The sequence below is a fragment of the Podarcis cretensis genome (assembly GCF_951804945.1).
Source record: "Podarcis cretensis genome assembly, chromosome: 8".
Classification (NCBI taxonomy): domain Eukaryota; kingdom Metazoa; phylum Chordata; class Lepidosauria; order Squamata; family Lacertidae; genus Podarcis; species Podarcis cretensis.
In genome coordinates this window covers 70,456,474-70,467,388 of record NC_137177.1, presented here as the reverse complement: position 1 = coordinate 70,467,388, position 10,915 = coordinate 70,456,474, and the positions used below count along the sequence as shown (strand labels likewise).

Here is a 10,915-nt window from a genome sequence, read left to right as displayed (position 1 = left end):
TCATATTTCCAACCTTAAGTTCAGTCCTCTTTGTTCCCACATCAGTTTCCAATGCTTTTTGAAAGTCCTTGTGAAAAATTGTCAGTGTTGTGGTGCAATTTTCTCCTAATATGCACAGGTTCCTATGCAATTTCCCCTAAGAAACACACTTTGGCAAAGCAATCTCCCCCTATAGAATACAGTTTGAACTTCATTTTCCCCACTAACAGGTGTTATTTTTTTTGACACCCTTTCCCCTAATAGAGGCATTTACTTGGTCAGAGAACCACACTACAAAATTCAGAGAAGTGTAAATTTTGAATAATGGTTGCACTTCTATTTCGAGAAGTACAAATTTCCATATGTTTGCCTTTAAATGTGAGATGAATTGAATCCCCCTGCCCCCATCCAGCCCTTGTTGCAATATGACAACCCCACATCTCATCTAGGGGTGCTATAAATATACAGTATGTGGCATCATGATTCTCTCCAAAGAGCTTGGGCCGCACGGCAACCACATAGTGATTCCTTCTGGTTTCCCAACATGTCCCTAGCTGTTAATTTCCACATCACATTTGAGCTTCCACATGACAAAGAACTATAGTAGGATGTAGTGCAAGTTTCATACTCATTTCCATGCTATTTGCAAAGGATTTTCTTCTTTTTCTGGAGGCAAGTAGCACATGAATGAGTCCTCAGCTTACACCATATTCTGCTGCATTTCTGGAAGGGGCTTTTACATTATGCGGAAGCACAAATATAATGTGGAAATTCACAGATAGGGAAAGATCAGGAAAATGGAATAAACTGCCATGTGAATGCAGCCCAGGTGTGGAGAAGCTGTGTTGTGATCAATAGCATTTCCATGCTCTAGGGCACAAGTGTGTTTGTCTGTAGGGCTTCCTCTGCAAACAGCTGTGCTCAATGTACAAGCATCAGAGAGTGGATCTGAGCCAGAGTCACAATATCAGGGGTGGGGCAAGGTGGGGCTCCCTATTTCTGCTTCACCAGCAGTCATCTAAGCCACACAGGACTGTGGTTTTTTTAGGGGGGGGGAGAAGGCACGCGTCGTGCGGGCAAGGCCCCAAAGTGGTCTTCTGCCTTCCCTCCGAAGCCAGCATGGAGAGAAAAAGCTCATGAGCAGCTGTCCCAGAGGCAGTTCGCTCACTGGGACCGCTTGCTTCCGTGTCACACGCGGGAAGCCATGGCATACATCTTGCAAGTGACTATGGGCGAATGGTGTGTCGGGCGCTGAGGTCTCCTGCGGGGGGCAGCACCTGCATCGGAAAGAAGAACTGAAGTCACAATATTTAGAAATCGACGTGGCCCTCTCTAGTGCTCTTGGAGAGTGGTGCATACACAGTGGCATATCGTGGGTTGCCTCTGCCCGGGGCAAGGAAAGTATTGCCCCACTAAGAAAATTATTGTGCCCCCTAAGTGGCATTTCCATGCGGCGCTGATGTTGCTACTGGACGGAGCTTCAGCACAGCGGCTGAACATGTGCATGCACCTCCTTGGGCTTGGGCACCACCACCGTGGCAAGTCTCGCCGTCTGCCCGCCTCCTCTGCTGGTGGGGGGGGGGCGCTACACAGCCAAAGGTTGCAAGGGCCCATCCTCTCCCAGCTCCTGCTTGGAGTGCTGTTCAGGTGAGGCAGGCAAAAGGTTGGGGCAAAAGCTGCAGAGGCACACTCGTAACAATTTTTGCACTTGGAGCAATCGCCCCGGTAGCCCCACCACCATGCTACACCACTGTGCATACATTATCTTGTAACAGCCCTTCTAGGTTATCTTCACCCATGTGGGGGGAGCACCGTGAGCAGGGTTTCCTGACATCACCTCCAAATTCTCACTGTTGGGTGGGAGGAATTCAGCTAGGGCCCATCATCCCTAGGCAGCATGGCTAGTAGCTAGGTAGGGTGGTTGGAACCTGTAGGCCAAGAATATCTGGAGAATGTAAGAACATAAGGGTAAGAACATGTAAGAGCATAAGAGCCCTGCGGAATCAGGCCAAAGGCCCATCTAGTCCAACATCCTGTGGCCAACCAGATGCCCATAAGGGGAAGCCCCAAGCAGGATCTGAGCATGACAGCAACCCTCCCCACTTGTGGTTCCCAGCAACTGGTATTCCAAAGCATAATGTCTCCAACAGTGGAGGCAGAACATAGTGATAACTGGCTAGTAGCCATTGATAGCCTCCCTGAATTTGTCTAGTCCTCCTGTAAAGGTACGTGAGTTGGTGGCTCTCACTACCTCTTATTATAGTGAGTTCCACAATTTGAACATGTGTTGTGTGAAGAAGTACTTTTCTCTGTCCTGAGTCCTCCTACGTTTGGTTTTCTTGGATGGCCCCAGGTCCTAGCATTATAGGAAGGCACAAGTTTCCTACCCCTCCCTTAGGACAATTGGGGGATAGCCACAGCCAGTGATAACTACTACGATTTTTCCTCTTACACCACCTTTACTGCTGTCTCTGAACTCTTAACTCTTCGTACTGACCTCCTGCGGCGGCAGAAAGGCAGCAAGTCAACACAATGGCTGCCACGAAGCATCCTGAGGACCCCACCATTCCCAGCCAGCAAGACCATCCAAAGTCATAATGGACTCCCAAGAACACACTGTGCAAGACAAGAGTGGTCCTCTCCATATAGATGTCGACGGCATACCAGACAGAGCCCACCAGTCCGAGGACACCTGGTGGGCCAAGAAAACACAATTATCTTAAGAAAGGCAGAGGCCATATGCTGGGCCACTACCCAAATCCCTCTGTATATGTTCATATATGTGGCAAAATCTCTCCATGTCAACTGGCCAGGGGTCGCAAACCATTTTGGGCCAGTGGGCATATTTGGGCCAGTCACAAAATGGCTGCCCTGAGGTGTGCAACATAACACAAAATGGCTGCTGGTTGTAGGCTTGGGGGCATAACACAAAATGGCTTCCATTGTGAGTCATGGCACAACACAGGATGGCTGTCTTATCTAAAGGAGCAGAAAAGGAGACTTGGATGAAAAACAGTGTGGTCCTGTCCTAGAATCAGGGACAATGCATCCCGTTGTGTGATTATGAGGGATGAGAGAGGTTGTACAGGAGACTCCACTTTCCACCTCAAGGCTTGCCTCGGTAGCTGTCCTGGTCGATAACAACAAAGCCAGACCCCAATGGAAAAGGCGCTTACTTCCGACTCCCAGGACTAATCCTGATGAATAGCGCATCTTCAGCTTAACGTGCGGCTCGTCCTTGAGAAACTTGATGCAGTCGAGGCCCAGCGCCAGCAAGACTAACGCGAATCCCAAGAGGATGTCAGCTGTGATCAGCAATGCTCGAGTCACCACAATCTTCACTGAGAAGAGAGAGCAAAATACAAGGTAGTTGAAGGTCAGTCAGAGAAGCATCCCACTGGTCTGACGTTCCCTTGCTGACTCTATTGGGAGGAACCCTGAAGGTCTGTCTAATACTGAGCCAGGTCATTTGTCCACTTAGACCATCAATGTCTACACCAGTGGGCAGTAGCTCTCCAGGATTTCTTGCAGCAGTCCCTCCCATTTCTCTACCCGGATTAAAATAGGACCTTCTGCATGCATATCAGGAGCTATAACCACTGAGCTAGGTCCCTTTCCTAAAATTAAAGCAAGGTGCCAGATAGAGTTGATTTAAATAGAAACATAAGAAGCTAACATACTGAGTCATTGGTGTATCCAGCTCATGATGGTCTACACTGACTGGAAGCAGCTATACAGGAATTCAGGTAGGGGGTCTCTCCTAGGATAGTTGGAGATGCCAGGGATTGAACCTGCAACCTTCTGCATGCAGAGCAGATGTTTTACCACTAAGCTATGGCTCTTCCCCCCTGGTTCTTCCCTGCTCTACCTGGCACCTGATCTGTCTTCTGACGACCTCTCTGCCTCTTCCTCTAGCTCCCACTTCCTTATTTACCTGATTTGGTGCCTCTGACCTCCAGCCCATCCAAGATTGTGCCTCCTGCCCCTGCCCCATTTTGCAGACCAGACCCTTCAAGAGTCACCGTTTTCCAGGAACAGTTCCAGTTTACAGAAGCTGTCCCGGTTTCTGATTAAATCCCAGAATGTCCCACTTTTCCTTAGGCAATCTCTACAGTGGTACCTCGGGTTAAGAACTTAATTCATTCTGGAGGTCCGTTCTTTACCTGAAACTGTTTTTAACCTGAGGTACCAGGTTTAGCTAATGGGGCCTCCCGCTGCCACCGCCGTGCGATTTCTGTTCTCATCCAGAAGCAAAGTTCTTAACCTGAAGCATTATTTCTGGGTTAGCGGAGTCTGTAACCTGAAGCGTCTGTAACCTGAAGCGTCTGTAACCCGAGGTACCACTGTATTTTCATCGGATAAATGTTGGAGGGCCTGGAGTTACGTGACCCCCAAGCCAAGGAGATAAGTAACTCTACAACTTTTAGAAGACATTTGTGTAGGGAAGTTTTAAAAAAACTTTTAATGTTTTATTATGTTTTTATATATGTTGGGAAGCCGCCCAGAGTGACTGGGGCAATCCACTCAAATGGGCAGGGTATAAATAATAAAGTTGTCGTTGTTGTTGTTGATGATGATGATGTTATATAGGACACCCCTATTTTTATTGGAGAAATGTTGGAGGGTATGATTTTGGCTGAAGCCTGTGCCAGGCTAGCACTACCCCCGTCCAACTCTAAAAAGGTAGGGCAGTATTATTACCCTTATACTGCCAAAAGACAAGCTGAGGCTGAGAGAGATACAGCTTGCCAAAGAATATTTGCATTGCCACAGATCACAGGCGCATTATTATCATCACTATAGGCCACTGGTGGAGAACTCTGCTGGGGCTCCCGATTTGGCCCATGAAGTCATGTCTTGTACAGTGCAAGCCCCAATGATCAGACAATGGTCAGGGCCTCAGTGCACAGCTCTACAGTGGTACCTCGGGTTACATACGCTTCAGGTTACATACGCTTTAGGTTACAGACTCTGCTAACCCAGAAATATTATATCGGGTTAAGAACTTTGCTTCAGGATGAGAACAGAAATCGTGCTTTGGCAGCGCGGCAGCAGCAGGAGGCCCCATTAGCTAAAGTGGTGCTTCAGGTTAAGAACAGTTTCAGGTTAAGAATGGACCTCCGGAACGAATTACGTACTTAACCCGAGGTACCACTGTATTTAAAGAAAAGCTCCCCTGATGTCATTGTGATGTCAGATGATTGACAGGTCAAACTTGGCCCATGGAGGGGGGGGGCAGGAGATAAAGATTTGGCCCACCAGTTCCGAATCCAGTTCTTCCACCCCCGGACGTAAGCCTATCCAACCTTACTTTAAAGAGGACTCTCCCTCATTTTTACTCCACCCCTGGAGGCCTGATCATCAGTTCCAGCCCTTTTAGCAATCTTAATATGCTCAGAAACACCTCCTAGCACCCCCAACAATTGGGGCGAACTGTAGAAGGGGAAGGTCGCAATCATGCAAAGGCTGAGAAACTTGAATGCACCCGAAGATGCTTCAGCCCATCAGCTGTTGGAGACTTACAGGGGTGCTCTGCTAAAATGGAGTCATACTGGTCACAGGTCCTGATGCCATCTTGCATGTTGGTGACACACTCCCTCCACAGCCCTCGGCATTTGTGGCTGACCTGCAAAGAACATCATTGGAAGTTTTAGGTGCAAAAAGGGGGGTTGCTTTGGGGCTGAGACAGATAGAGAAAGGGATCTCCACATTTCCAGGCTATCGCTGTACCTTTAAGCTTACTGTTTTATCTCACTGGTTTTTAATAATAATAATAATAATAATAATAATAATAATAATAATAATATTTTATACCCCGCCCTCCCCGGCCAAGACCGGGCTCAGGACAACTAACACCAAATATAAATACAGGAAAAACATTTTAAAACAAAACAAAAAAGTTGATAAAAATATAAGTTAGAATACAGTATAAAATGCAACTTAAAATGCAGCCTCGTTTTAATGGTAGCCTATAGATCAAAGCCATAAGGGAAGAAAACGTCAACTATTCACCAGGGCCAACTATCCATGCTGGTCCTACATGGGCCAGCAAAAAGAGCCTAGGGAAAATTTATATACAAAATCCCATATATGGGGTTCCATAAAAAATAATAATAATAAGAGGGGTGGTTAGACTGAGTCCAGCCCAAAGGCCAGGCGGAACAGCTCCGTGTTGCAGGCCCTGCAGAGAGATGTCAAATCCCACAGGGCCCTAGTCTCTTGTGACAGAGCGTTACACCAGGCCAGGGCCAAAGTTGGAAAGGACTGGATGTTTTAGACTGAAACATCTTAGGTTGCATCCTATTTACAACTTCCTCCACCTCCTCTGACTTTTCTTTTGGACCTCAAGATGAGAGGACACCTTGGGTCCATCCTCTGAGAACAAAGGAGTAAGCATGGCTGCCTTTGTCTTGCCCAGATTAGTTGGTTAGGATAGAACGAAAAAACTTCCCTATTCAAGTTATGTACTACCTATAATAAACTACTTTTCTTACTCCACAAGCATCTCTGCATGTTGGATTGCAACAGGTAGAGTCGACTCTGGATTCTCTCTTTTTTTATATAATATTTTTATTGATTTTTACAAATAATTTCCAAAAATCATATAACATACTTTCTTATCTTATACAATATTGTGGACTTCCATCAACCACATCTGAAGATTTTTCAATCTTTATCACTTAATCTACATTTCTTAATTTCTCTATTACTTTTAATTATCCTTCACTAATAGCTCTCTTCATAATCTTCTCTGCAACATTTCGCATAATCCTCCTTACAAAACTTCTTGCAGTCCTACTAGCGTAATCTGTTTGTTACAACTGCATTTCAAATAATTCAAATATTTACTCTGCTGCAACTGGATTCTCAAGCCATATGTTACTCTCTTTGCACGGCAAAGAGCTCCAATAGGTAACTGGGCTCAGTTCCTGTTATGATTAGGGACGCGGGTGGCGCTGTGGTCTAAACCACCGAGTCTCTTGGGCTTGCTGATCAGAAGGCTGGTGGTTTGTATCTGTGTGATGGTGTGAGCTCCTGTTGCTCTGTCCCAGCTTATGCCAACGTAGCAGTTCAAAAGCATACCAGTACCTTTGCATCACCTATTATTTATTATAGTACTACTACTACTACTACTACTACTAAAACTAGTTGGTTGCCTAATTCAGGGCTGGCTTACAATCATGTTTATCTTGCTGTCTTACAATCAAATTTCATCAGGTACCCCAGGAGAGACGAACACTTTAGCTGCCAAAATGTGCCCATTTTGCAGGCAGGGAGCCTGACAGTAGGTGGTGCCAGAGCCAATGACAGAAAGAGCAAAGTGATTCCAGTTTCGCCCCCATCCTCCTCCCTGTTGAGTTCTGCAAGGGGCAACACTGAGACTAAGGAGTGGGGAGCCAACAGGCAGCGCCACCCTCTGAACTTGTAAGCTGGTAGAGAGGTGGGAGAGAGCCCTAACCCTAACCCTAATCCTGGCTGAGGGCAGATTGAACTGCCTCCACTGGATGTAAAGGTTGGCCCCAGGTGGGCATGGCCAGGGAAAGCACTCCACAAGCAGAGAAGGGTGACTGCAACCTTTCTTATTATGGACGGGCCCTGAGGGAAGAGGGATGCAATTACAGATCTATAGAATAGGAATGGTTGCATATATAGGCACCAAGCTGGCTATCCCAGCGTAGTAAAACATGCTGGAGCTCAGCTACCTGTTCCTGTTCCTCGCCCTCACCTCCAAGCTGTCATCAGCATTAACCATCCAGCAGTCGGTCCATGTGGCCGCGACCAGGAAGAGGGTTGAAATGAGAGCGACGCAGAAGGACATCAGTTGCAAAGCCACCGCCATTGGGAGAACTATGAAGGGCTAGGAGGAGACACACGTAAGACTCTGGGTATCTCTCCACCCCCACCCTGCCCCAAATTACCACGGCTTCCCCCCAAATTGCAGCGCCACCCTCTGAACTTTGCTCCCAACAAGGGATTCCAGCTTGTCCCCTGTTTGCTTTGGGTGGGGAGATGGGTGTCCTTTGAAAAAAAAAACAACTTACAGAATGAAGACACACAAACATTGCAGGAGGTTGGAATAGATGCCCCTTTGAGCCCCTTCCAACTCTATAATTCTATAATTCTGTGAAACGCACATGTGCTCAGAGTCCACATATATGCACTCTGCTCCCAAGAAACTATCAGAATCATATATATATATTGTTTCATGCTGATTTCCTTGACCAATGGCTTGAGGAAACCCGAGTTAGGCAAGCAGGAAAAGACTTCCACCCTTACAAAAATTTAAAAAGGGTGAGGGGGTTGTGCAATAATGCCAATTCCAAGCAACTGAATTGTCCTCTGTGCTGCCAGCTTTGCCACATAAAAAAGGGTTCCCCAAGGAATAAGGTAAGCTAGAAAAAAAATTTTAGAACGGCATACTAATGTAGCAAAATTAACGTTTGAGGCTGAAGGAAATCTCCACGTGGTTGTGATAAAACAAAGGGTGTTAGCAATAATGGCTCAGTGGGAATCACTCTCCAAAAGCTGAGCAAAGCCCAAAAGGGTGAGGCCTGCTTTATATACATAGCTGTCATCTGTTAAAGCAATACAGTGATACCTCGGGTTAAGTACTTAATTCGTTCCGGAGGTCCATTCTTAACCTGAAACTGTTCTTAACCTGAAGCACCACTTTAGCTAATGGGCCCTCCCGCTGCCGCTGCGCCGCCGCCACGTGATTTCTGTTCACATCCTGAAGCAAAGTTCTTAATTCGAGGTACTATTTCTGGGTTAGCGGAGTCTGTAACCTGAAGCATATGTAACCCGAGGTACCACTGTACATATGCATAAACTTCCTCCAATCTAAAGTTACAACACAATACTAATTATACCGTGTATGGTCTTTCCTTCATTACCTATTCATTAGGCAAGGAAACAAAGGACTCTCTCTTGTCAAATGTAAACACTTAAGGATGTTGTTTACAACCTTGGGACTAAAGCTGCTCCTAACATGGGATAAGGCAGAAGGCCTCTAGCCTGGCTAGTTAGCTGAGCTTATAGGTCTCTATGTGCATCACTAAGACCTAGAAAGAAGCACACAGAACATCGCTCAAGGGCCCTGGCTTCTTTGGTCCACAGGAATTTGGGTGGGTTTTCTTTTTAAAAGCTCAGTGCTCTCTACACTGACTGGCAGCATTTCTCCAGGTCTTGCCCAGCCATACCTGGATATGCCAGGAAGTGAACCTGGGACTTTCTGCATGGAGGTCAGATGCTCTGCCTCTGAGCTATGAATGATTTTAGTTTTCACCTGCACGGCCTGGTTGTGTTTGCGGGAAAGGGAAGGAAAGTAACCAACCCAACTCGTGGCACCAGGGGAAGGAGGCATGATGGAAGGGAGCTGGTGATGTGTTGATGAAAAGGATGACAAAGGATGTCCTGAGATTCTCAGTGTTTTGCAGGAGGGATCCTAGTGCATGGCATAATTGTAGGCTTGTGCAATGAAAACAGATCAAAGCCCTCTGTCACCCTTTTGAAACGAATCCACTTTTGAAAAATAAATAAAAGGGAAGCGGACTTCTGTGGGGGAAGGCAGCAAAAAGTCCTGCAAGCACACCAGAACAAATTGCTCACTGACTGCTCATTGTTGTATAACAGCCCCGCAAACGAACCACAACAAACATTCAGTCAAGACTTAACTAAAGCCCCATCTGCACTGCAGTAGCATATCACTTTCAACAGTGATGGCTTTCCCCCAAGGAATCCTGAGAACTGTACTTTGTTAAGGGTGCAGAGAGTTGTTAGGAGACCCTTATTCCTCCCACAGAGCTAAAACTGCCAGAGTGGTTTAACAGCCGATCCCTCTTCCTAGGGAACTCCGGGATCTGTTAGCTCTGTGAAGGGAATAAAAATTCTCTGTGTTTTGATTCAGTGATTGTTTCGGAGAAAGTGACTTTGTTAGGTTTTCCTTTAAATGTGAACTTAATCTGATTCCTCCGCCATTTCTAGAAAAACCCTCCCATCTTTCCAGAAAGAAAATAAGACTGTAATAATTATTAGTATTATTATCCTCCTGCCCCCATCCTATTGGAGGTGGAAACAGGAGACTGAAGGGAAGGCCCTTAACTCAGTGACAGAGCCTCTCTCAAAGACCACAACACCCTCCCAAGGAAGATCACAACATTAGGAGTTTACCTTTAAGTCGGGTGCACAAGAGCCTCTGCTTCTGACATCCTTGCGAAGGAGATCCCACAGAACGTCTGAAGAGAAGTCAGAAATTCAGGTTAAGTCTTTTCCAGGAGTTTTAAAACGTCAATAAGGTGACATGAGTTTGCACCACCAAACCCAGGAACCGTCACCTGGCAGTACAGGGGGCAGAATTGAACCCCACCTGGCAGTCCTGCCACTGGCCTGTTCAGTAGCAATAGAAACTGTCTCTGGATCAGATTCCTTAAAAAATAAAAATAAAATCCAAGCCATGTCAGCTGTGCTTTGGGCTTTAACAGCGTGATGGGCTTCCTTGCAATTAAAATGGCTATGGGTCAGAAAGCATAAACAGGTATTGGCATCTTTGGGAGCTTGCCAGGCGATACTGGCACACAGCGGTGTGCCCTCCCTCCAGAACTAAATCCATCACTTCTTCACTGAGGATCAAGGCTACATCAATTATTTCCGGAATTAGAGGTTCCAGTCAACCTCTCCAAAAGAAAGGCTGAGAGCCTTTCCTGCGGGATCCCTGGGTTCCTGGTAGAGGGTTTGTTCAGAGGTCAAGAATGCAATGATTTTGCTAAATCGGACCAAAATCCATCTTTGTCTGGTATTCTGTTGCCAACAGTGGCCAGCGGGATCGGGGGTGGCTGGTGCCCATTGGACAGAAGGGAGGGAGCCCAACAGTAGGTGGCGCTAGAGCCAATGACAGGCAAAGCCAAGCAATGCTAGCTTTCTCCCCATCCTCTTCCCT

General features: G+C 46.6%; 1 protein-coding gene across 1 annotated transcript; it reads right to left on the bottom strand.

The window, feature by feature from the left end:
* Positions 1-1,117: 1,117 nt before the first annotated feature.
* Positions 1,118-10,276, bottom strand: LOC307222170 (claudin-16-like). The gene is made up of 6 exons (XM_079987331.1): positions 10,150-10,276; positions 7,706-7,837; positions 5,503-5,605; positions 3,156-3,320; positions 2,477-2,671; positions 1,118-1,256 (listed from the first exon to the last, which is right to left on the bottom strand). The coding sequence occupies exons 2-6, from the start codon at positions 7,817-7,819 to the stop codon at positions 1,168-1,170; spliced, it is 666 nt and encodes a 221-aa protein (XP_079843457.1). The 5' UTR covers positions 7,820-7,837; positions 10,150-10,276; the 3' UTR covers positions 1,118-1,167.
* Positions 10,277-10,915: the final 639 nt, after the last annotated feature.

Bases quoted from the DNA above. Each gene is read 5' to 3' on its own strand.
- LOC307222170 (XM_079987331.1), bottom strand. From the start codon at position 7,819: ATGGCGGTGGCTTTGCAACTGATGTCCTTCTGCGTCGCTCTCATTTCA. The intron at 2,672-3,155 runs GTAAGCGCCTTT...TTGGCCCACCAG, and splicing joins ATTAGTCCTGGGAGTCGGAA to GTGTCCTCGGACTGGTGGGC. The intron at 1,257-2,476 runs GTCAGTACGAAG...TTTCCGATGCAG, and splicing joins CCTTTCTGCCGCCGCAGGAG to GTGCTGCCCCCCGCAGGAGA.